Source organism: Colletotrichum gloeosporioides, assembly GCF_011800055.1.
Source record: "Colletotrichum gloeosporioides strain Lc1 chromosome Unknown consensus_17, whole genome shotgun sequence".
Lineage (NCBI taxonomy): Eukaryota > Fungi > Ascomycota > Sordariomycetes > Glomerellales > Glomerellaceae > Colletotrichum > Colletotrichum gloeosporioides.
Window position 1 is genome coordinate 1,354,410 of NW_025544662.1, and position 24,707 is coordinate 1,379,116.

Consider the following 24,707-nt stretch of genomic DNA (forward strand, 5'->3'; position numbering starts at 1 on the left):
ATGAACTTTCACTCCATATTGACGGACCTCTTCGGTGCATCTCTCATGAGCAGCAACCCTCATCAAGAAGTTGTTGACGATTACGACGCAAGAAGACACGGCGGTGGTATGGGAGTCTGGCTCGGCATCTGGACATGGTGTTTCATTGCCTCTCTCGGCTTTGGGTTTTGGATTGGCGCCTGGGTCATTGATGATAACCCACCGGCCTGGGGCTTTTATCTCAGCGTAATCCTCATCGCTGTCGTTCTGCTGCTGAACACCCTATGTCCGGAAGTCCGCCGGTCCGCATTTCGACGATCTGTTGTGGAAGTGAGAACAGGTACCGATGTCTCTCGAAGACTCGCACGAGGCGAAGTCATGATGCATCGTGTCAAAGATGGCCCAAAATGGTGGGGTCAGGAGATGTATCATGGAATCGCTCTTTCTCTTGAGATGCTTCGTCAACCTGGTTTCGCCGTCATCGCAGTCTACTCTGGCTGGATTTATGCACAAGTCGTTCTCATCATCGTTCTAATGGGCTCGTTGTCTTCAAGATTCTACAGAATGCGGTCGCCCTATGTCGGACTGATGGTGGCTGCCTTGGCTTTTGGCGCCATCGCAGCTATTCCCTTCCAAAAGGCCAGCTACTTCTCAAGAGCAAGACATACTCAAGTCAACACCAGCCGCATGACATTCGACAAACAAATAACGTGGACCTCTCATCTGCTCCGCCGGACGGTCTTCACCATTGGTCTTCCACTGTCAGGCATTGTTTACGCCGGAGTATCAGGGGGGCCTCCTCTCCATGCAAGTGCACCAGCTACTCTTGCAGCTGTCATTGGATTTCTGTCATGTCTGGCAATATCAGAATGCAACGGAATCATCATGGAAACCTTTGATACTTCAGACCTGCAGCCTGGCATGACTGGTCGACCGCGCGGCAACTCAGACACCCAAAGAAAGAAGAATTACTCTGCCTTTCCACGTGTCACGGCCGGGTTCGCCATCTGTCACACTTTTGGCTTCGTGTTCGCCGCTGGAGCCACTGGGCTCGGCAGCATGGCTCAAAGAACCCTTGGGCAAAGGCTATCTACTGGCGTTGTTGCTGGCATATTGTTGATTTTGACAGTACTACTATTCCTCGTCCTCATTCGCTTCAAAGAAGTCACAATCATTCCCGAGTCCAAGACGGAGGAGATGGACAGGTGGACCACCGCCCGCAAAGAGTCTCTCAAGCGTCGCGAGTCGATACCCGAAGAGCAGATCGATAAGAAAGCTCTGTTCGCAGAAGAAGAGCCATGGCGGCCTTTTATCGTGGGCAACCCAACCAGCAAAACTCGCCGAGTCAATGTTCTCGAGCTTGGAGGCATGTCTCGCTTCACAGAGATCAGAAAAAGAAACAGGCTTATTGACGCCAGCGCACATCTCAACAGGGCAGCTTTAGATGCTGGCTTGGATGCACTCGACGACCAACTCAGCGATATCGTGAGCGACATTGTAAACGATGCCAAGGACATACTCAGGAGAGGTAGCCGGCGCAGCCAAGAAAGCCGGCGCTCGCGGCACCATCACAGAAGTACGAACAGCAACAGTGGCAGTCAATCATCAATCGAGATGGATGTCATTGATGGGAGACTCGACCCTAGTAAACGTCATCTTCGAGTGCCTGATGACGTTTACAGTGAGCGAGAATGTCTCCGAGGTCAATCAGTAGAAGAGGAAGACGAGAGCTTGCTTGGAGTGACGCGTGACGCGGATCACCGAGGGGAAGGAGGACCCAGTTTGAGACAAGAAAGACGCGATAGAAGAGGCCGCAACAAACGAGACTGAAAGGCGGGCGAAACATGACTTCAAGGCAGACTGTGGCACGAATCCTAAAGACTTTCAAAATAGAATTGGGTTAAGGAAAGGTTGGACTTGTAGTAGAGGTAGTGTACATGACATATTGGGAAGAGTTAGAATGCCAGATCCTTTTTTCAAAACCAACTCCATGAATGCTATGACTGCCTCTATACCCATCTCGTGTCTCTCCTCTTGCTTCATATTAACGAGTTCTAAAGAGGGTAGGAAAAAAAAAGATGTAGCTAGTTTTACAGACAGGTAAAGAAAAGCTGCGTGCGTATTGAGTCTCGTAGAGAGTGGGTATAAATAGAAATCTTCGTCTTCGTAATGCATATAAAAAAGGGTGTGAAATGAAAGCATCGTTTTTTAATCTTGTCCATCGTTTTTACTGTACGTTCAAGAACAGATCGTCACCCCGTCTCGTGGGCGTGAGCTTGGGCTGCCACGTCGGCGTAGCAGGCAGTCCTCCGCCACCGCCTCTATTCTCGTCTCCGCCGCCTGGGATCGGGGGCGCGGGGAAGAACTCGTCGGGGGAGAAGAGCATGTCGCCTCCGGCGCCCGGGCGGTAGGGTCTCCAGTTGGGGCTGTGTCGCGTGCCGCCGTTGGCGTTGTGCTGGAGGGGCGCGAGGGCGGCGGCGCGTTCTGTGCCGAGGCGCTTGGAGAGGAGGGAGGACGTCGTCGACAGTGGGGTCGCGACGGACGCTGCCTCCGAGGCTGGCCGGAGGGGCGCGGTGAGGGTTTGGGTTGCGATGTGGTGGGGCGAGGGGGAGGGAGAGGCGGAAGGGCGGGCGGGGAGGGGCTGTTTAGGAGGCGGAGACTGCTGGGGCAGGTTCTGGAGGGATTGGCGTGAGGCTCGTTGTTGGAAGGACTGACGGTTTGGTTGCTGTTGTTGCTGCTGCTGAGAGATGCGGCGGTGGCTTCGGGGCGGAGGTTGCGGGTGGTTCTGCTGGGGAGGGACGGGAAGTGGACGAGGGGCGTCTCCCCAGAGCGCTTTGTAGACGGATGCTGATTGCGGCTCGACGTTGGGGGGCATCTGCTGCACCTGTGCCGTTTGTGCTTGGGGGTGGGCGTCGCCACGTTCGAGACGGGGGCGCTGGGGCTGTAGAGGGGGAGGGTAGAGAGGCTTCATCTGCGGAGGTCTAGAAGACTGGTCTTTCTCCGTGTCTGATGGGGGAGAGGGGGTGACGAGGCGGAGGGAGGGCGAGCCGGTGGCGATCCTGTTCGGGTCTGCGCTGGGTCGCGGCCGGGCGATGGGTTTACGAGGAACGTCGTAGCTTGCCATGTACGGTCCGCGGGCCTGCTGCTGCTGCTGTTGTTGCTGTAGCATGCCGAGCGTGGGGCTGGGTTGACCCGGTGGAAGGGCGGCGAATTGCCGTGTGGGAGGGGCAAGAAGCCGGAGGTTGCTGCTGGGTTTCGAGGACGTGCGGCCTGGAATCACGGGGTAGGAGACTGGCGAGCGGCCTGTAGGGGACGTGTTTGAGGCCGGTGACTCAACGACGGGAGAGAGGTTGCTTTGCTCCAGGATTGGATCGGGATCTGTTGCTGCGGATGAGGCGATTGTCGTCACTGACGCTTGAGAGACGTGGGAGTCGTGGCTGTCGGAGCGTACGGGAGCCTTCACTTGCGGTGTGGCAGCGCTGGTTGAGGCAACCGGAACCGACGAAGCGGCTGCAGGTGGTTGCTTAGACTTGGACGAGCTGCGGCGCCCGAGGGAGTTGCTTCGACGGCGAGGGGGCTCCGGGTGGGAGAAGGACATGCTCGGCACTGGGTGAGAGGCGCCGTTTGGCAGGGGAGCGCCTGGTTGGAAAGTGGTGTTGGGACGGGTGGTATTTTGGGAGTAGATGCTCGAGGATCGAGACTGGTGCGGAGCAGAGAGGTTGGAGGGAACGATCTCTGCTGGAGGGAGAAGCACCGGCGCAGGAGGCATCGGCATCCGGGGCGCCGTGGGAGCGATTGGGCTCCCGGCTCCATGACCAATACCCGCCTTCGAAGCTGTGGCCGCAAGCATGGCGGACTCTGCGTACGAGGGCTTCGACTTTGCTCCACCACCTGCGCTTGCACCCGAAGCATCAAGCTCGGCGAGTTGAGCCATATGAGTTGCGCTCTTGGGGTCGCCCAGCACCCAGTTGCCATTCTTGTCGGCAACATAGTACGTCGTAGCCGACTGGGGCGTCTTGCCGGTCGCCGCTGACGGAGGGCGCCAGATATTGTTCGATCGCTGGGAGCGGGCCGATGTGACGGGTGCCGAAGTAAGTGCGCCATCCTCCTCGAACTCGGTCATCGTGCTCTCGCGGGGGAGGTTGTAATGCGTGCGCGGCGGAGCCGTCAGCTTGGCTGTCCTCTCGTTTAGAATCTGAGAGTTTGTCTGCTGAGAAGGACCTTGTTGCTCCTGAGGCTGAGGAGGCGAAGAGGAGTACAGGTCGATCTTGGGGATCTTAATGGACAGAACCGGCTTCGGGGATGATAGAGACGGCTTGGCGGGAAGGAGACGGGATGTCGGGCGGGCCTGTTGCTGTTGCGGCAACTTTGGCGTGCCTGTACTCTGTCTGGAGATGGCGAGGCCAATGGCCCCAGGCCACCAACTTGTACGGGCACTTGTTCGGGTACGAGCCGCTGGGGGCGGTTGAAGTGGCGGTGATGGCGATCGGGCATGGTGCAGGGGCGGGGAGATGTGGAAGATGTTCGCCGGGCCCTCTTGTGGATGGAATTCCCAGGAGTCCTTCTCGCGCACGGGGAAGAAGCCAGTCTTGACATCTGGATAGTCTCTGCGGCGCTTGCGACGTGCAAGGCAGATTGCGAGGATCGCGATGCCCACGGCTGCTGCAATACCAACCGCTAGACCTGCCACCTGTGCCGTTCCGAGTCGCTCCGAGGAGCCTGAGTTGGATTCTTCGGCGCCGGGTACTGCAGTTGCTGAAGCAGACTGAGTCGTTGTGGTTGCTGGTGGCGGAGGCAGTGGTGTGGTGCTGGTGCTGGAAGTGGTGCTTGTGCTAGTCGTTGTCGAGCTGGTGGTCGACATAACAGACGTGTTCGACCTTGTAATGGTAGAGAACGATGGGCTTGGTACGGAGACAGTGCCCGTTGCCGTGATCAGCGTTGTCGGGATGGAGGTCGTTGTCAGGTGCCTCGTCGTGGAAGTGGGATAGACCACCGCGGAAGTCGATGGTGCAGGGACTATGATGATGCCTGCCCCCGTTGATGGCAGAATCAACGTTGCAATGATGGCTGTGTGCGTAGGAGTAACGGCCCCAGGCAGGTTCGAGCACATCAAGTAAGCTGCATCAATTACGGTCTCTGTTCAAAGTCAGCTATTGTGTGTCATGCATGAAGACTTGAAACTGACGTGGTGAATCGCTCTCGCGACAAGAGCCGATGGCCTTCTCGGCGACGATACATTGAAAAGCACCCTCCCCGATCGTGAGCCCCGTGAACCCAACATTAGCGCAGAGGCATTCCAGCGTCGGCGCGCTGCCGCAGGTAGTGAGGGCGTAATTGGCGCTCAGGTGAGAGCGGAAGCATTGACGGGCGCACGTGGGAATGAATCTTGTAATCTCGCTCGAGAGGTTAAAGGATGTGGCGGTGACGGTGACCGATAAAGTGAGTATGAGTGTCCATAGAAGCAGAGGCTTGAGGGCCATGGTATGGGAGAACATCTATAAGTTTTCGATGTCAGCGTCGTCGCGTATTCATGATTGCAAATGTTTCATTACCTCGCTGAAGATCCCATCCTTCATACGGTCTACCGACAACGAACTAAGTCTTGGTAAGTGTAAGTAAAGGCACCAAGGTAAGAAGTCTCTGTATCTTCTTGAATGTTTCGAAAAAGGTCGAGACCCAAAGGCTTGTGAGTGGCGGGAGAAGGAAAGTAGGTAGCGAACCTGTAAAGTAAAAGAGCCTATTAAGTTATTACGAGACGGCCTGCATCTCCAAGTGTAAAGTATTAGGCAAGGAAATAGAACACGACGCTGGAAGGTGAATGATCCGATAATTCCAAAAGAATAAGCTGCAGAAAGCTTCAGCCCCAAAGACGAGAAAAGAAAGAGGCTATTCCCTGCAATCGGACGAAATATGCAAAATGTAAAGACAAAGCTGAAAGGAAAAAAGCTAAAACCAGTGAGGGTGCCGTTGGGGGCTCAGCAGTGGGAATGCAACTCTTGATACATGGATGGAGACATCGTCAAGAAACAGAAAGAGGACGAGGACGAGGACGAGATGCAAGGAAGGGGGCAGGGAAGGTGGACACTCGTGCCTCTTCCGTCATCCATATGCCCGCCTGTTCACGCTCTGTCACTCAAGAGAGTATGGCTCCGCGTTTCCGCGCTTCCCTTAGTCTGACTTCATTCGACCACATCACAACTCAGGTTGCTGCCAGAGTGGACGATGGGCTTAGCGAGTCCAGTGTACTGCCTCACCATGCCGCCGACCTGCATCTTGCAGGGTCGGTTCCGGTTCCTGCAGTCGCGCCCACAGCGGCCCGTACGAGCTTGCCACCTCGCGAGCCGCCTTTCTAGATCTCAGCGAGAATGACGAAGGGCCAGACATCTCGGGGGCCACAGGTCTCCGTTTCGGGCGTCTGTCATAGATGCTGGTTGGTTGGGGGAAATAACGCTATTTTCGGGGTCCCCTCATCGCAGCGACCCGGATCCAAATTCTATGGGCAGTGTGGCGGTTTGGACCTGAGTGCAACCCATCTCGCATGCCAACATCCCAGGCATGGAAGGTTGGGTATCCAATGGGTTTGCAGATGCGGCCAAATGCATGCACAACGAGTGGCTGAGGGCCTCCCTGGCTGCCCACCCCAAATTTAGCCGCCGTTGTTGTTAAGCGCGGAGGTCGAACAAGATGCGCACGGCGAACCGCCCAAAGGCCCGGCGCCAAAAATGCGGCCGCATCACGTGATGTAGATCAGAGGATCAGGGGCCAATGAACGGTCAACTCGAGCCGAGAATCGGTGTTGAGCGTCAGGCCCAGCCGCTGGCCAGTTGTTTCTAGGCTCCCTTCCCATCCTGCGACTGTCTCCTTTGTTTCGAAGTCGCTGACCACGAAATTTCACGGATGTGATTGACTATGCTCACTCTGCAGTCTTCAAACGATAGTAACTCTTCATGCGCCGCTGGCGAGTGCTGAGGCGGGGGACCGGGGGTCATCGTCGAGCTTGACACGCTTCTCCAACGCAGGCAGCCGCCCGAGGCGTGTGTGCTACGTGTCGTCTCTCGAACTCACATATAGACCCCAATCTCTGCTCGGCGCCTTGTTCATATTACCATTAGCTTTTCTGCTTCTTATCGTGGGGTTTCATCTGAGCTGAACGCTCCCGTGGAGCTGCTGCAAGTAAGTGCCCCCAAGGTAACCTCCCTAGGTACCCAACACCGACTGTCCCGAGTCGACGCGGTGGAACTCGGGTCGTATAGAATTCCGGCAACGAAATAGCCCGAGGTTTGCAAGCTGAGCCGGGCGAAACTGACCTGGTGTGGTTAGTCGATCCAAAGTGGCATGCAAATGAGCTATTTGTGTTCAGACTTTTGCATTGTTTTCCGTTGATGGTATCTTAATATCGTTGCCTCGTTCCAAAGCCTCGAGGCCTTTGTGCAAATCCATGTCGCATCTGATTGTAGCAACTCTGTGAAGTGGCCCTACATGGCCTACGCTTGGCTGCCAATCCGTCTCTCCGCCAATCTCGTCACGTCTTCCCTCATTCACACCCGAATCGCCCGTCTGTCAAAGCTAGTACTACTTCTTGGCATCGGTGGCACTCGGGGCAAAAGCAGCCTTAGCTCTGTTGGACTTGATGACTCTCTGGACCTCATCCTCCGTCGCATCCCAGTCCTCGGCATCCAGCTGAACAAGGTCGATCTGGTACAAGTCGGCGATGCTCTTGAGGGCGTAGAAGCTCTTCTTGTCGTAGACGAAGCTGATACTGACACCAATACGTCCGAAACGTCCAGTACGGCCGATACGGTGCAGGTAGGTCTCGGGGTCAGGCTCGGAGTCGCCGCGTCCCTTCATGGGAATGTCATAGTTGATAACCATGGACACACTGGACACGTCGATACCACGCGCCAGAACGTTCGTGGTGAGAAGAACCTTGGATACACCAGTTCGGAACTCCTCCAGCAAGCGATCACGCTCAGGACCATCCTTGGCACCGTGAAGGGCCGACACGCGGTGTCCATCAGCCTCCATTCTGCGCTTGATCTCATCGGCACTCTCACGAGTCTAAGGCATGTTTAGCCGGCAAGTCCTTTACAAAACATCGTGATAGAAAAACATACCCTGACAAAAATGACGGAAGATCCGATAGTCATGAGACCATAGAGCTTGACAAGGTACTCGTACTTATGCTGCTCACTGGGACAGTCAATGTACATCTGAGAGATACCCTTGACGGTCAGCTCGGTGTGTTTCAGACGGATCTGATCAGCCTTGGGCGCAAACTTCTCGGCAAAGCCCATAACCTTGTCTGGGAAGGTGGCAGAGAACAAGAGGATCTGAATGTCGCGGGGAAGCATGCTGAAGAATCATTAGCTCATGCATGTTAACTGCAGGCGAGGGAGCACCTTACTTCTTGACGCGCAGGCACTGCTCGCCAAGGCCTTGCTGGTCAAGCATGTTGTCAGCCTCGTCAATAACAAGAAGCCTCAACTGAGAGATGTCCAGCTGGCGTCTGCGGATGATGTCCATGACAGTGCCAGGGGTTCCGACAATAACGCTAGCGCGAACGGCAGCGTTACGCTCCAGGGCGCCAGGGAGAGCGGCAGCGACTTTGAGACCTTCGCAGAACTGTCCGATGCTGCCGACGACTCCTTCAATCTGACGGGCAAGCTCACGACTAGGTGCGAGAATCAAGGCTTGAGGCTGCTCGGGCTTGGTGTAATCGACTCGCGACAGGGTGGTGACGACGAACGCAGCGGTCTTGCCGGTTCCGGATTGCGACTGTGCAATCATGTTACGGGGAGGGTTCGTGAGCATGAGAGGGAGAGCCTTCTCCTGAATTTTGGAAGGCTTCTGGTAGTTCAGAGCAAGCAAACCACGGTGAATCGGCTCGGGACTTTGCGACATACTGTCAGCATTGGGAATAAACTGCTCGAGGGGAATTACATACAGTCCCATGTCGGCGAAGGTTTTAGCTGAGTAGAGGGTGCTGTTCTGGTCGGACTGAAGGTCGCCCAGCTTGACATCGACATCGTAGGTGTTCTCGATAAGGCCAGAGCCACCGAGAGGCTCGACGGTGCCATCGAGCTGGCCCTCCGCAGGCTTGCTCTCCGCAGGGGCGGCGGCCTCAGCAGCAGCGTCGGCAGGGGGCTCGGTGATGCGACTCGCAAGGTCGGCCATGGTGATGGAGATGCGCGCGTACTTCGGGAGGGGGATCTGCAAGAAATCGTTCAGAAATCGCGAAGCTGGAGAGCTGCGCGGCGTCGGGAGCTTACTGGTGAGGTCGGAAGGAAGAAGCGGTATGTTCGCCCGTCTGTACCCGCCGCGAAAAGAAGTTAGTTGTTGGCAGAAGCGCGCAGGAGAAGCTTGCTAAAATTGCGGAAGGCGAACGGGGAAGAAGTTGGAAGGCTTACATGCGCGCAAGGGTCTTTCACTTTGTGTTGAGGGAAAGAACAAAAGGGACAGGCCGGGAATTTTTTTTTTCGGTCTGTTTGGCGGCGAATTGGAAGCTCCAGAAGATCGAATTTCTAGGAAGCTACGTCGTTGGTCTCTCCTGCCTGTGCCTGGGACGCAACCTGGAGAGGCCAATGGCGGGGCTACCGCGGGGCACTTTTCAAGCCTGATATATCAGGCATTAATTAAATAGCTGCCAAGAGCTTCACAAGACCAAGAAGGTGCTACTTTGGGTGATATTTTGGTCAACCTTCGATTTCGGAATAGACATTCATGAATACCTACACTCATCAAGAAGACCTAGCAAAGCTCGGCACCTCTCTCAAAAATTCTGTTCATTTTGGACCAATCAATGTGCCCTGTAGAAATATGACAAGCACATGTCTTCCACCACTTCTCGTGTCACTGGGTGTTGTTGCGGTGGCTGAGGTGCAATGCTCACTCAGCCAATTTTGGGGCATTGGCTTACCTAAGGTAGCAAGAGGTCCTTAAGCTGAAGTTCGTTTAGGAACGGATGAGTTGAGCTGATGAAGGAGCTGCACCCTGCCTGAAGGTTCCACGTGACAGATGCCAATCCATAGTTTCCGCGGATAACGAGTCGCGATGCAATGACCCAGCGGCATCATGGCAATGGAGCTCCCTTGTTCGGGCGCCGTCTGTTTCATTGCGACCCGACGTCATTCATGCAAGCCATAGCCATACTCATTATGCTGAAGAGTGCAAACAACAGCGGAATGGAGTTATTCAAGGTCCGGCACGTGTGGCATAACAACCCCTCAGTAAGGTTGACTCTGGAGAACATGGAGGCCAACCTGAGACCCCTGCCTCCACGCTCAGGAGTCAGGCCTCAACGGCACCAATGGGTGGAGTTCCAGTGGCTGGCGGTCATTCCGCCACCCCACCACAGGCCTCTTCAGCGCGCACCTAGTGCACCGAGCAGCCGGAGAAACGCGCCAGTGAAGCAGCTCAGGTTCCAGTCTGCCTGAGAGGGAGCTGACGACGTCTCCGTCCGATGTCAATGCCCCAGGTTCCGACTTCCAGGGCAGCCCACCAAGCGTACCTAAGGAGGCAGGTAAGCTGGTGGGCGAGGTACCTTCCAGCCCAATCTTGCTCATCAGCTACATGTGCAAGGCACCTCACCTCGGATAAGGTAGGAAGGGTGGTACCTTACCTTGGGTACCTTACCTGAACCTGGTGGGCTGAGGCTACCTACCTACCTTACCTGACGAGACGTCTGCGACCTTTGCTGGCGCTCTTTGTCGCTTGGTGATGATCACGGCCTTTGCGACTATCCATCTCACACTCCAAGCCGCTCGCATTGCTCTACCATTGACATTGTACATACCCTTCGGGCGTCCTGCGCCTCGTGCTAGCATTCATCAACGGTTTCTGCCCAGTTTTCACCCAGTTTTAGCCGTTTCGGCGGGGAATACCTTATACTGTGATCCCCCACTGCCCGTCTCTCTTCCTCGGGCCGCTGTCCGCATTGGCAGGCTGTCCTCTTTCCACCAGCCCTCGCTCCTTCGGAGGAATCCATCACGAGTCCTCTCTTGCTTCCGCCAACCCCCTCCCCCTCCCGACGGGCACCACATTCGAATTGATCTGATCCGCCGTTCCTCATCCTTTGCATGCGGTTTCGACAACATATCCTACGACAATGGCCGAGGTAGACGCCGCGCCGACGTTCGGCGCTGAGCTGAAGGTCCGTATTGCGCGCTGCGCCCCTCCGTTGCCCCTCAAACCGCTGACATGTCCTCTAGGATGGCTTCAAGCCCGCCAACGCCTGGGTTACCCACGGCATAGCATGGCTCGACGAGATACAAGCGTTTTACCGCGAAAGAAGTGCGATCGAGAAGGAATATGCTGCCAAACTCAATGCCCTAGCCAAGAAGTACTTTGAGAAGAAGAACAAGAAGTCGGCACCTCTAAGCGTTGGCGACACGCCGGCCATGACACCCGGCTCTCTTGAGAGCGCCTCCTTGACGACCTGGTCTACCCAACTCACCACCATTGAATCCCGAGCGGAAGAACACGACCGATACGCTAATAACCTCCTGTCGCAAGTGGCCGAGCCGCTCAAGTTTCTGGGTGGCCGCTTCGAAGAGCTGCGCAAGCGCCATGCCGAATATGCCGGCAAGTTGGAACACGAAAGGGACTCCCAGTATGCCGACTTGCGCAAGACGAAAGCCAAATACGATTCTGCTTGCCAGGAGGTGGAAAGCAAGCGCAAAAAATCCGAGTCTGCCTTTGACAAGGCCAAAGCGCAGAGTGCGTATCAGCAGCAAATCCTCGACATGAACAATGTCAAAAACACCTACTTGATCGCAATCAACGTTACCAACAAGCAAAAGGAGCGCTACTACCATGAGTACGTCCCCGAGGTTATGGATAGTCTACAAGACCTCGCCGAGTTCCGGACCATCAAGCTGAATGGCCTCTGGACGGTGGCTTCGCAATTGGAGGCCGCGATGCTCGTGAGCAGCAAGGGGCTGATGGACAACTTGACAACGGAAATTTCCCGAAACCAGCCTCACCTCGATTCCATGATGTATATCCGCCATAACCTCGGTTCCTTCCAGGAGCCACCTGACAAGGTCTTCGAGCCCAGCCCCGTGTGGCACGACGATGATAACATGGTTGTGGACGAGACGGCCAAGGTGTACCTGCGCAACGTTCTGAGTAAATCCAAGGCGCAACTAGGCGACCTGCGTAGAGAAGTTGACAAGAAGAGGCGCGAAGTCGAAGGTATCAAGCGCGTAAAGCAACGCATTAGGGAGGGCACCGAAAAGAAGGACGAGGTCTTGGTGGTCACGCAACTCTTCCTTCTGCAGGAGGATCTCCATGCAGTGGATAGAAAGAGGGTGACTGCGGAAGTCGAGACCTCGACCATTACATCGGCTGTCGGCGACGTTACGCTTGGCGCAAAGAACCACAACTTCAAGGCACAGACATTCAAGATCCCGACGAACTGTGATCTCTGCGGCGAGAGGATATGGGGGTTGTCTGCGAAGGGATTCGACTGCAGAGACTGCGGATACACTTGTCACAACAAGTGCGAGATGAAGGTCCCTGCAGACTGCCCAGGAGAGCAATCGAAGGACGAGCGCAAGAAGCTCAAGGCCGAACGACAAGAAGCTGCCAACGCTCTGTTGAAACCTAACGCGTCTTCGCCGACGAATGCATCAGATTCGCCCACGTTGACCCGCTCGAACACGATGAACTCACTAAGCTCAGGATATGCGCAGAGTGCTCGTCGGTCAATAGCAGGTCCAGCGTCGCCAATAGACGAGGCGCCCCCTGAACCGGCGACCCCTCGCCCGGCAGCTCCTGCATCAACCATAAGCTCCGGTGCAGCAAGGAAGAGAGTAATGGCCCCGCCGCCCGCCGCATATATCAGCGAGCTTCCCGGAAGCGCACCAACGAACGGATCCTCCGAGCAACAAAAGGGCAAGATGCTATACACGTTCGAAGCTAGTGGGGACGGAGAGGTTTCTGTCGTAGAGGGTCGCGATGTGACGATGCTGGAGCCGGATGGTAAGTTTCACTTCGTTTCGACTTGGCAACACCAGCTGACGCTTTCACAGATGGTACCGGTTGGACCAAGGTTCGCGCTGGCTACAAGGAAGGTATCGTGCCTTCGAGCTACGTCGATTGGGCGCCAGCGTCGCCCGTGGTCGCTCAGAACACCGGGGCTTCTGCGCGACCCGATTCGACATACTCCAACTCGGGCTCTTCGATAGGAACGGCGGCCAAGAAGAAGGGTCCCGCGGTGGCACCGAAACGCGGGGCCAAGAAGCTAAAGTATGTGGAGGCGTTGTACGAGTACACGGCGCAGAGCGATCAAGAGCACAGCATGACAGAGGGTGAGAGATTTGTGCTCATCAAGCCCGACCCCGGCGATGGGTGGGCTGAAGTCGAAAAGGGAGGCGTCACGAAGAGCGTGCCCGCGAGTTACGTCCAGGCGGTCTAGGAGCACCACCGCGCAAGGGAGCAGAAGAAATACACGACGCCAGGTTCTGCGCCGGCACAGTCGCCTACGACGGTAGCAAAGAACCAGGCACAGAGAAGCGCTCGTAGCACACCAGAAAGGGGGTTAGAGAAAGGCAAGGAGAATTCCCATTTCCAGGCTATAGAGGAGGAGCAGGTGACGAGCGTGCGACTGGTTAGACGAAACCAAAGTCAGAGAGCGACGCAAGTCGAAGCTGGAGGCGTCGCGCAGAGATCGCAGTAGCATTGGTTGAGGTGCATCCATACGAGTACATATCGCAAGTTCTCGCGAGGAAGGGAAAGAAAAGGCCGAGTCGTGCATCGGGTGGTGGCTTCTTTTTTTTACTTGGAGAGTTCCGGCGTAGTAAAAGAAAACAAGCAAATCATTTTCACAGTGAAGCTTTAGGGGTTTTCCCATCTTGTGCAATCCTTCCCGCTTGGCGTTTGCACGTACTTTTTTTTTCCTCCCCACTTGTGTGAGTTTTGCCGTCAAGCATCAAGATGCGATGATGCATGAAAGTTTGTTTTGTTTGAAGGGGGGCGTTCATGTCAAGAGAATGTCAAAATCGTGGTTCCTGTCGCGAGAGGAATCCCGCTGCAGGGAACTGGGCTGGAAAATGGCAGCAGGTCCCGCGTTTGGATTGGATCGTGTGCCCTTTTCGGCATGGTTGCAGGGCCGCGCAGGTGGGAGGATCGCGGAGATCCAGCCGGCCTTCCCGCTGCCAGCCCCGACCTGACGCCGCGACCTGTGGCCGACTGACTGGCTGCTGCCAGGCACGCCAGCGCCCGCGAGGGGGGGGGAAGAATTATAAAAAAAAAAAAAAAAAAAAAAAAAAAAAAAAAAAAAAAAAAAAAAAAAAAAAAAAAGGAAGAAGGGCACACGGACGCTTTGCGGGGGAGCTGCTTCCTTGGTGGGAGGAGGAAGGTCTGGGCATCGAGAAGGATCCCGCGCGAATGATTGACGATAGCCGAGAGCTGGGTACGAATCCTCAGTGTCGGAAGGATCATTCAACGTCAGAATATCGTCTTTCCAGAGGTTGTCGCCAAATGCGAAAGGTGGAAAACCAGGCGGACGAGGTGAACAGGCCTGGCATCTCACTTGAACACAGATTCATCAATTGTGCCAAGCAGCAGTAGCAAAAAAAACCCTCTGTAGGTGGTCAGCAATCCAGGATTTTTTTTCTTTCCCACTGAGGTCGGGCCAAGCACTGGCCAAGCGCCAATCAGATGACGAGGCCTAGACGGATAACCCCTGGATAAACGGCCTTTGGTGTGTGTGCTATTGTTCTGGTGCACCGTGCTGATGGAGGGGTGAGATGGGGGTTCGGGTCAAATCTGGGAAATTGTGATGAGTTTTGGAGTAATGCAATTTCTTTGCGCTTTGCAATGTGCATGCATTTGCGATGGGGCCCTTCAGCGACTTTTCTTGCTTTTAAACTCTTGGCGACATGTTGGCATGAGGCCTGCTTGCATGTGCCAATACCCTTTCTGTTTGATTTGGATCACTGAATCCAAACAAGAGATCGCTTCATGAAAGGGAGACGTGGACGAAACGGACCGAAATCTGAAAAGGCAGACTTCTTTGGTCGTTTATTTGCCTCCAGTCCGTTTAATATGGCCGCCCCGGTATCTTCTTTTTCTGGGCACACGCGCAGGCAAGAACCCAGGCGGGATGGCCGTCATGGCAGCAATCTATTCGCCGTCAGCGCTCTCGACCGAGTTGCACATGGTCGTCGGTCTGAAACGGGCATCTTGTATTGCGTAGGGAGTCGGATGGTGGAACCACGAAGTCTTGGAGGCCTTGGAAGATGATGATTGGCGATCTGGATCGGACATTTATTTTCTTGGGAGCGAAGGATGATGGCGTATGTCCCTGTCGGTGCGACTCTCATTCAAACGAACCACGGGAGGCGGGACGAATAAATCAAATCATCTTTTTTCCTGGATATTGTGCGAATATTTAGCAGCATCAAATGGTTGCGGACTTGCGCGCGCTGGTTCCCGTTCAAGGCTCTCAAACAGAGAGCTATCGATGGGCCAAGTGGAGGAGGTCGGTGGCAGTGTTACGAGGACTGCGCGGCAGACGACATTCCTGCGATCGCCGACGAAGCGAGGTCAATCTTGATAATGGGCATGTCGTTAGCTGCATATTGTGCTTTTCTTGGAGCTTTTCTGGGACCATTTTCGAGACTGGTTGGGCGCGGCCTCGGCCAATTGCAGAAGAGGGCTCGCCGTTCTGGGACGGGTTTCTTGGGTTCGAGCTGCTGAATGTTGGACATGAGCATGAGACGGGGGTGGGAGGGTGTGGAGGCAACTGGAGGCCGGGCGGATGGTGATAGCCCACTCGACAGGAGGACGTGCGTGCGTGTCCCATTGATCGCTGTGGCAGTGCATGGCCAGAGTCGTCCTCTGACTGGAGCCCGTGGGAGAGGACGGGGAATTACCTCCACTGCTGCACCTGCACTGCTGGGTCGTGTCTCTCTCTGTGTGTGTCTTTCGGCATGCGAAAAAGGGGGAGGAGGGTACGGGGAACCGGCCCCGGTGGGCGTGGATTCCTCAGACCTCACCTCTTCTCACCTTGCTCACCGCAGTCTGGAACTTGCGAGACTGGCCGTTTGATGCGGTTGCTGGTGCCGGTACCGATGCTTGAGGTTGTTTGAATTGCGGTGGAGATGTGGGAAAGCACCTACTGCAACTTTGAAAACAAACAAAAGTCCAGAAAAGTTACCTGGCGGCAGCGGCGAACAACCTGATGAGGTGTGGGGAATTCGTGTTTTTTTTTGGTCGTCAGCGCATGTCAGTGGCCATGTCAGTAAGAGGCGCAGATAATCAACATGACGATGAGAGTGATACGAGCACAACCGGGCAGAAAGACGTGCCTCGATTTTTGAAGGAGTCTCTCGTGTGTCACCATTTCCAGCGCTTGGCCCTGCGCCGAGGAGATCATGAAGCGTTTGCGTTGGATGCGAAACCGTCAAAGGAAGCCATGTTGCCATGAAATCCGGATACCAGTGCCGTAGTCGTAGGGCGACGGCAACAAGTGAAGCATTGAGGCGTCAGTTCGTCCTAGGGTGCCAGCCCAGGGCAATAGTCGCAACGGGGGATGGGGCTTCTTCACACTCCCGTCCTAATGGAAGCAAGTGGCTGCCCTGATCTGACGCACTAGACTGGTGACTGGACAGTGGGCAGAGGGCTTCAAGGGCTGGCAAGAGAAGGAAAGGCGACGACGACGACGACAGCTGTCTGTGCCCAGACGCGCCGGTGCAACGCGCCGAGGGACGGGTGGTCATGGATGCTGGACGACACACACGGAATTACATCACCAATAGTGAGCCTCCCGTGTTTACAAGAGATACGAGTTAATGCAGGCGTGGCTCTAGTTCCAAGGGCTGCCCAGGAAGACGGCCGCGGACCAATGGGAGCGCCCATCTGCGAGCTCTACAAAGTACTTTGGTCTGCCGGGTGGCCGACTGGCTCCATCCCACCCTCCCGTCTGATGTGACCACGCCCATCGCACGGTCTCCCGTCCACGCCTGCCGCGTCCCCTGAATTCGCAAATGTCGTCGAGGAACCACTGGGAATCGACTGGGAACCGGGTCCCAAGGCCCCGAGCAACAGCTGCCACTCAGCCAGTCATGGCTCGCCTGACAGCCAATTCATTCGCCTAGTGGATCTTCAGCGCCTCCTGTCTTCCGCCGCCGTGTCCACCGTCCACGTCTCCTGTCGGTCCTTCCTTGGCAAGGAAAGGGAAATCTGAGCCAGGGCAGCGCCGCTCAACCTGCTGGGCCAATTGCTGGGCGATGAAGTCCGGGGTGCGACGACCCTCAGCGCGATGCAAGGATGCGATCCAATCCAGCAAGAGCAGGGCAAGGCAAGGGGGGGTGTCGTGAGCCTGAGGTCGGGTGTGGAGTGAGCGAGCCAGAAGATGTGGAAGGAGGAGGGAATTCGTTCGTAGTGTTCGTACCACCACCACCACCGTCGACCACGCCGTTTTTTAATTCACCCAGTCCCTCCTTCCCGGCCAGCCTCGACCTTTTCTCTCTTTCCTGCTCTTCATTCCCAATCCGACCTCTCGTTGCCGCCTTCCGGGTTTCGAGTGTGCTGACTCCCATCTTCCCCTTCGACCTCCATCTAAAAGTCAACTCCCTCGCTTTGGTTGACGCCCTTTTTTGCTACTCTTCGACAACCGACCAACCTTTTTAATCAACAAACCCGTTTTGGAACTTCCACGAACGTCGCTTTTTCTCCCGCTGAACCAACTCCCCGTCGCTCTTTCTCGCCTCCTTGGAACTTATTCGACCGTATCACCGCTTGCTTTTGGGAATACACTCAGTCAACAGTCAACATGAAGTCTGCCGCTGCCGTCGCCCTTGTGGCTGCTGTCGCCGTCTCGGCGAACCCCACCCCTACCACTCCCGAGAAGCCCATCAAGGCTCGCTCCCTCCCTACTGTCACTGCCTCTGGCAATGGTATGAATGACCTCACTTCTCCCAAACCTTTGAGCAGCTGCTGACACCATTCCAGCTTTCTGGGCCGGCAGCGACCGTTTCTACATCCGTGGCATTGACTACCAGCCCGGTGGTTCTTCCAAGAACATTGACCCCTTGGCCGATACCTCCATCTGCGGCCGTGACATTCCCGAGTTCAAGAAGCTTGGCGTCAACACCATCCGTGTCTACTCCGTCGACAACTCCAAGAACCATGATGAGTGCATGTCCCAGCTCGCCGACGCTGGCATCTACCTCGTTGCCGACGTCAACAACCCGCTCTACTCCATCAACAGAGCCGACCCCCACAAGTCTTACAACTCCGTCTACCTCCAGTCCGTCTTCGCCACTGTCGAGGAGTTCGCCAAGTACGACAACACCCTGGCCTTCTTCTCCGGTAACGAGGTTATCAACGATGCCGGCAACACCACCCTGACTGCCCCCTACGTCAAGGCCGTCACCCGTGACATGAAGAACTACATGGCCTCCCGCGGCCTCCGCCACGTCCCTGTCGGTTACTCTGCTGCTGATATCGCTGACAACCGCATGGAGACTGCCGAGTACTTCAACTGTGGTAGCGACGACGCCCGCTCTGACTTCTTCGCCTTCAACGACTACTCTTGGTGCAACACCAACTTCAAGGAGGCTGGCTGGGATGTCAAGGTCAAGAACTTCACCGACTACGGTCTCCCCATTTTGTAAGTGACTGTCGACGCTCAATGTCTTCAATAACTGTTGAAAACCTGGCTAACCAACATAACAGCCTTTCCGAGTACGGCTGCATCACCAACGGCCGTGACTTCGGTGAGATCGAAGCTCTCATGAGCGACGAGATGACCGGCGTCTACTCCGGAGGTCTCATGTACGAGTACTCCATGGAGGAGAACAACTACGGTATTGTCGAGATCGATGGCACCTCCGTCTCTGAGCTGTCCGAGTTCGCCAAGCTGTCCACTGCCATGTCCAAGTACCCTGCTCCCACCGGTGCCGGCGGTGCTGTCTCCACCACCCACTCCGTTGCCTGCCCCACTGAGAACGCTGTCTGGTCCGTTGACCCCAGCAAGATTCCTACAATGCCTACTGGTGCTAGCAAGGTAAGTTGCACATTTCCCTGTATCAGATATCTGATGCTAACAAGGCGCTACAGTACATGACCGCTGGTGCTGGTGACGGCCCTGGTCTGACCGGTGATGGCTCCCAGCAGGCCGGTGACTCTGCCTCCGATGGCGAGACTACCGGAGGAACTGCTTCCCCCACTGCCTCTGGCGCTGCTGCTACCGGCTCTTCCAACGCTGCCCCCGGCCTCACTTTCGGCAGCCACGTCGAGAAGGCCCCTCTGGTTATCAGCGGCCTGACCATCATGTTCACCCTGTTCGGTGCCATGGCGTTGTAAGAGGTTTAGGCTTAGCCACGTCAAAAAAAAAAAAAGTTACCCATTATTGGGATGTACAAACGATTTTGGGAGGGCACTTGCCCCGTTTCGCATGAGCATTAGAATTGGACGGCACCGCCATAATTTCATTAGTTGTCAAGGAATGAGACCCAGGGTATTTGGGCGTCTCCGGCTTTATCGCAGTGAACAAACGGACAGGAACGGGAGAAACGTATCCTTGAACGCGGGCGCGTTATTTGTATGTACAGTTGTGCTACGGCCAACTATGATTTAATATGTTTGATCCATCGCCTCTGTTATCCAAGATGCCCTCGTTGTCTCGTGATGCCTCTATCCATATCCATTATTGATGCATATGTCCTTATCCGTTGACCTGCACCCGGAGTTGCTCGCTGCCTCCGGTTTCTGGGCATCGGGGCCCGGGTCCCCAAGCATTCGCCCGAGAACAGAGCTCGTCTCAAGTGCGGGACAAAACGTCGTCCGAACCCAGTACAGTTATAGCAAACCCAAGTGTTCAATCTGCAGGAGCTTGCTTGAGTTCGCCCTGTCTGAGCAGGAACAACTCATCATGCCGAAGGCCGACCATGATGAGTATCGTTACCTTACTACGAATCACGTTGTGTTGACGACATGGCCTCGATTGGCTTATTTTTGAATCACAAAATACGATTGTACATGACCTGACAGAAGGATCGATGATTATTTGCATCGTCTCGATGCGGGTCAAGACTCCCATCTAATCCTCTACTCGAAAGATTGTGTTATCAAAAGACAAGAGTCTTCGTTTGGCCCTGTTGCAAACACAGTTGAAATCTCGACCGTCAGCCGTTGACGAAGATTATTCAAGATCTCGTTCGAACTGTGCGAAGTTGTTGATCCTGTCGAAATGACAGCATCATTGCCCACCAACGAAGGTGCTTCTCGCTGTCACCGACTTCTCGCGCCGTTGGCCTCCGTGGACGTGACTCCCATCTGCCTGGGCGGCGCGGATTGTGGGGAGGCATGGAAGGACAGGCTTGGGACTTGCAGTAACGAAGTCGCGTTCGACGCCATGGACTACTTTCACGAACAGGATGGCAATCTCATTGCCACGTACCCTTCCTACTGGCGGTGTTCTTAGCGGGAGAGCAAGAGGAGTGACGGTCGTGGGAATTTGTCAAGACCAGGGGATGAGGATTGCGCCTTGGAGGTATTTGGGAGGCGAATGTTCCAAGACCAAGAGGAAGGATAATGATGGTGAGGTTCCTGGCGGCAGGACGAGTAACGTCGAGACGGGCAGGGACAAGGGGTTGCAGAGGTTTTGCAGAGGGTTTCGGAGAGGATTGAGGCGCTGGTAACGAGCGTTGCGATGGCTTATGCCATGCACAATGCACCATAGGTGTTTCCTATCGTCGGTGGAAGAAAGGTTGAGCATTTGAGGGGAATTTTGCTGACCGGGCAGTGTCAGTTGGCTATCCGGGCAGTGTCTAACGCATATACTCCCTTATTTTAAAGGGATTAAATTTCTGATACTTGTTATTATTATTACTATAATCATTACTTTTATTACTATCTATTATCGGTATCTATCATCGTCGTCCATCGTCCTCGTCCATCGTTAGATCGAAGTATAAGTATACTACGATTAAAGTCAGAGGGGGCACTGCTCAGATAGCTAACTGACACTGCCCGGCTAGCAAAACTCTTTGAGGGAGAACCTCGAGGTCCTTGGGCTGGAGTTAACGGAGGTTGACGTGGAGGAGATTGAGACGAATTATGACTTTGTTATTGGGTTCCGGCACGATTTCCTGGGAAGAGGAAAGAATCCAAAGGACCAGGGGATGCGGCGTTTACACAGAGATTTGGGAATTCGACTATGTGCTGCCTGTGGGGGGTACCAACCCTCAGAGGGGGCCACTGAGTACGCGTGATCCCAAATGGGCATAGACACAGCTTGCGTTGAGGGTGTTTAAGGAGGATAAGCTTCTTGGAAGTAAGCAGAATCAAGGTCCGTCCTTGGACAACGTTGGACTCGGAGATGTTCCCGCCTTGGTGATCTTGTCGCCCTTTGAGAAGCCCCCCCGAGAAAGGTTAATGTCATGTGCCTCAATCCCCGATCCTCGCCAAGTAAGCCGAGCTCTCAGTTTCTCCTCTCGTTAGTTCCAAGATTTGTCGAAAAGAAAATAGACAGGGAGAAAGTTAGGCTCTGAGATGCATTGCGTCGACAAACCGTTGCCCAGACTGGTATTTCGCCGGCATTACCACATGGACCGGAGTGCAAGTAGCTAGTGGTATCAATTACCCAGAATGCCATATAATCTGGTTAAACTTAATGGTCCTTATAGTAAATCTTTCTAGCGACCCATGTTTGAAGTGTCCGCTGCGACAATCAGAGTGGGCTTGCTTGACTACTAATGTAACATGTGCATTTCTCTGTAGCACGGCAGTCAGCTGCGAATCCGGGGGTTGCAACGAAGCAATATTCACGTATTAAATGATTGGTGGACAGATATGAGCAGGTTTTGGGGTCACTCAACTTCAAGCCAATACGCTGCAAGGATCCCCGCTTGTCAGTTAGATCAGGCCATGGCCGCGAGCACCTCCGCAATCCTGACTTCCTCGAACGGAAGACTGGTTGGATGTTTCTGTCGTTGTGCAGCACCGCGACCTTCAAATCTAGCAAGAGTCTTGAAATGCCTAGCATGCCGTGTATCCGGCCCCGCCCCGGAGCAACCAATAGTTCTTGGCATGGCGTTGTCAAGACGGCGTTCCAATCTCCGCGAGATATTTTGGTGACATTTCTGTCAATTCACCGTGTCATTTCTAGACGAAACTGTCTTCCCTCGTTCGCCCCGCCCCATGTTGCAAGTACAGGCATCCCAAACTTAGTCGGGCCAGAACAGGGCGCATCCCGTCCCGGGTTACCCGTCAGCCCCTCAACTCCCAAATCTCTGCATTCGGGACATTTCATAAAGACGTCAACTTCACTTCAACCCATCACGACTTTTGAGTGAGAGGCAGTATCAAGATGCGCCTGAAGCAGGCAGCGCGGCGGTTTTGGCCTGTTCTCGTCGCTTCAGCGCTCGGGTTCATCGCATACGGAATCTTGTGCCCATCCAAAGTTGGCTTTGGAGGAGATGCCACGGGAAGCTCTCTAGACTACGCCTCTGAGTCTAGTCCTATGAAAAACCGAGAGCAGGATTTCGACAACCTTCATCTTACTGAGGAACAATGCCAGGAAGTATTCCCGGGCTTGACGAAGGAGATAGACCTGGCCGTGGCCCAAGGCTCATTCCAGCTCAACATTGACGACGCCTCGGCATCTCTGCTGGGCCAGATCAAGAACAACAAGTTGCTTATTTTGAGAGCTCCAAGACCAGTTGACATGTCCGACCAATGGAGAGAGGTCTGTATGCCGTGATCAAGTTCCTAATTACTCGGGTTATGTGGATCATCACGACAAAACAGTGGCTAATAACCCCCGCAGCGACAAAGAGCCGCCCTTCACCAGATCCACCGAGCCATCCTCACCTCACCAACTCGACTTCCAGACACCGTTTTCAACCTCTACATCCAAGATACGCCCGTACCCAAGTCTTGGTCTCATAGCAGACCCGCCATTGCGTCGTCCCCAAGACACATCTTCCCCATCCCCCACTTTGCTTTTTGGGCCTGGAATCAACCGTTCATCCGGTCTATCACCCATGCTGCTGCCGCAACTACCGACATCGAAGCCGCCTTGCCGTTCCATAAGAAAGACCAGCGAGCCGTCTGGCGCGGGACGGCTTGGTTCAACAATGGTGCCAGCGCGAACCCAAGATCAAGACAGGAGCTTTTGAAGATCGCCAAGGATGCGAAATGGGCTGACGTGCAGGCGTTGGAATGGACGAACCAAGGAGAGGACGCAACAAATGCCCTCAAAATCGAGGACTTTTGCCGCTACAAATACGTCATCCAAACCGAGGGCGTGTCGTACTCTGGCCGTCTCCAGTTCCACCAGCTTTGCGAGAGTGTCATTCTGAGTCCGCCTGTCGAGTGGATGCAGCACACAACGCACCTATTAAAGCCAGTGTACTCTAGTACGCTGCTCAGTTCTGAAGAGGCCAACGCCGTGGAAAGGGACAAGTCACAAAAGCAGCAGCAGGGACGCTACCCTTCAAAGAGAGCACAAGAAACGTGGCCTGCCACGTTTCGTCCGGAAGAGGCAAACATGGTCTTTGTCAACCCGGATTGGTCGGATTTAGAGGCCACGATCAGCTGGCTGGAAGACCACGCAGACGTAGCACACAGCATTGCCAAACGGCAGAGGGGCTTGTTTGCTGGACGGGGATACTTGAGCCCGGCCGCGGAAGTCTGTTACTGGCGGGCGCTTATCCGAGGCTGGAGTCAAGTGGTACATGCTGATGATGCCATATGGGAGAACAGCCTGGTGACCCCTTGGGAAGAGCTTAGTGTAAGAAATGAGAAGGTTCAGCAGAGGTCGTGATATTGTTTGCCAAGATGGATTCTTCGATAAAGCACCACTGTGCAACAGGGCGCAGGACTTGGCTTGGCTGGGTCACATCGAAGAACGACGGGCAACTGTATCACTGTTCTTGAGCATGTATCACTGTCAGTGCCAGGAAGACCCAACAACAAGGAGGCCGCAACATAAGGCTGCCCAGGGAATCCTTCTCGGGATTCGACTTATCAACAACGGAATCGATGCCGCCGGGATTGAATGTCTCTCCGTGCCGCCTCGGAAGAGCAACCAACCTCGGGGAATGAAGAGACAGGGAGCCTTTGGAGCTTGGACTTATACCGACGGGTGTCGTTGGGGTCCGAGAACGAGAACCAAGACCTCGGCTTACCGGTTTGTTGGAAGCTCTGGGGCTCAATTCATACAATATTCCGGGAATGACATGGAGTTGTCAATGTCTCGGCCACGCACGCTTTGGATGCCTGCCGGCGACGTCCCATGCCAGTTTGACGGAACACAGGGCTTTGAACAGTGGGGACTTGTGTCAATGTCAGGGGTGGTCCAACAGGGAGTTTGACATTGCGGTGGGAAACATTCGGATACCTGTACCAACATGTCCATATGCTCGGGATGGGACCTCAGGGATCAGAGTCCGAGGGCGTAGAGCCGAGTGGCCTGATTCCGTAGCTTGCTGACGGATGACATGTTACTGATCACTCGGAAAGAATGTTTATTGTTTCGAGTAAGATAGTAAGGGCTAAGAAGAGAGAGAGAGGGAGAGAGGGAGGGAGAGAGAGAAAACATCCGAGCATCGCGAACGCAACCTTGCCCAGGGATGACGGGCCAAGACGCCATGACAGGAGGAGTATTTCCGAGAAACAATGGTTGGAGTAAAATCTGATGCAGATCGCAAGATTCTTCCGGGCCGCTGCAAATAGATTCCAAAAACCAGGTACCGTGAAAGCCGTAGAGGAAG

The 24,707-nt window shown here is 54.8% G+C and overlaps 7 protein-coding genes across 7 annotated transcripts; 5 read left to right on the top strand and 2 right to left on the bottom strand.

Moving 5' to 3' along the window:
• On the top strand, positions 1-1,693 carry GCG54_00011301 (uncharacterized protein; the record flags this gene model as incomplete). Its single annotated transcript, XM_045411206.1, has 2 exons — positions 1-1,507; positions 1,572-1,693. The coding sequence occupies 2 exons, from the start codon at positions 1-3 to the stop codon at positions 1,691-1,693; spliced, it is 1,629 nt and encodes a 542-aa protein (XP_045268264.1).
• Positions 1,694-2,206: 513 nt separating this feature from the next.
• On the bottom strand, positions 2,207-5,555 carry GCG54_00011302 (uncharacterized protein; the record flags this gene model as incomplete). The annotated part of the gene is made up of 3 exons (XM_045411207.1): positions 2,207-5,115; positions 5,165-5,474; positions 5,532-5,555. 3 exons carry the CDS (start codon positions 5,553-5,555, stop codon positions 2,207-2,209), a joined length of 3,243 nt encoding a protein of 1,080 aa, XP_045268265.1.
• Positions 5,556-7,551: 1,996 nt separating this feature from the next.
• Positions 7,552-9,153, bottom strand: GCG54_00011303 (ATP-dependent RNA helicase DBP5; the record flags this gene model as incomplete). The annotated part of the gene is made up of 3 exons (XM_045411208.1): positions 7,552-8,037; positions 8,094-8,331; positions 8,384-9,153. 3 exons carry the CDS (start codon positions 9,151-9,153, stop codon positions 7,552-7,554), a joined length of 1,494 nt encoding a protein of 497 aa, XP_045268266.1.
• Positions 9,154-11,083: 1,930 nt separating this feature from the next.
• On the top strand, positions 11,084-13,396 carry GCG54_00011304 (Protein BZZ1; the record flags this gene model as incomplete). Its single annotated transcript, XM_045411209.1, has 3 exons — positions 11,084-11,128; positions 11,187-12,960; positions 13,011-13,396. The coding sequence occupies 3 exons, from the start codon at positions 11,084-11,086 to the stop codon at positions 13,394-13,396; spliced, it is 2,205 nt and encodes a 734-aa protein (XP_045268267.1).
• Positions 13,397-17,758: 4,362 nt separating this feature from the next.
• Positions 17,759-19,293, top strand: GCG54_00011305 (1 3-beta-glucanosyltransferase gel1; the record flags this gene model as incomplete). The annotated part of the gene is made up of 4 exons (XM_045411210.1): positions 17,759-17,882; positions 17,938-18,598; positions 18,664-18,994; positions 19,021-19,293. The coding sequence occupies 4 exons, from the start codon at positions 17,759-17,761 to the stop codon at positions 19,291-19,293; spliced, it is 1,389 nt and encodes a 462-aa protein (XP_045268268.1).
• An 886-nt stretch (positions 19,294-20,179) lies between these two features.
• On the top strand, positions 20,180-20,413 carry GCG54_00011306 (uncharacterized protein; the record flags this gene model as incomplete). Its single annotated transcript, XM_045411211.1, has 1 exon — positions 20,180-20,413. The coding sequence occupies one exon, from the start codon at positions 20,180-20,182 to the stop codon at positions 20,411-20,413; it is 234 nt and encodes a 77-aa protein (XP_045268269.1).
• A 1,887-nt stretch (positions 20,414-22,300) lies between these two features.
• GCG54_00011307 (uncharacterized protein) lies at positions 22,301-23,758 on the top strand (the record flags this gene model as incomplete). Its single annotated transcript, XM_045411212.1, has 2 exons — positions 22,301-22,678; positions 22,760-23,758. 2 exons carry the CDS (start codon positions 22,301-22,303, stop codon positions 23,756-23,758), a joined length of 1,377 nt encoding a protein of 458 aa, XP_045268270.1.
• Positions 23,759-24,707: the final 949 nt, after the last annotated feature.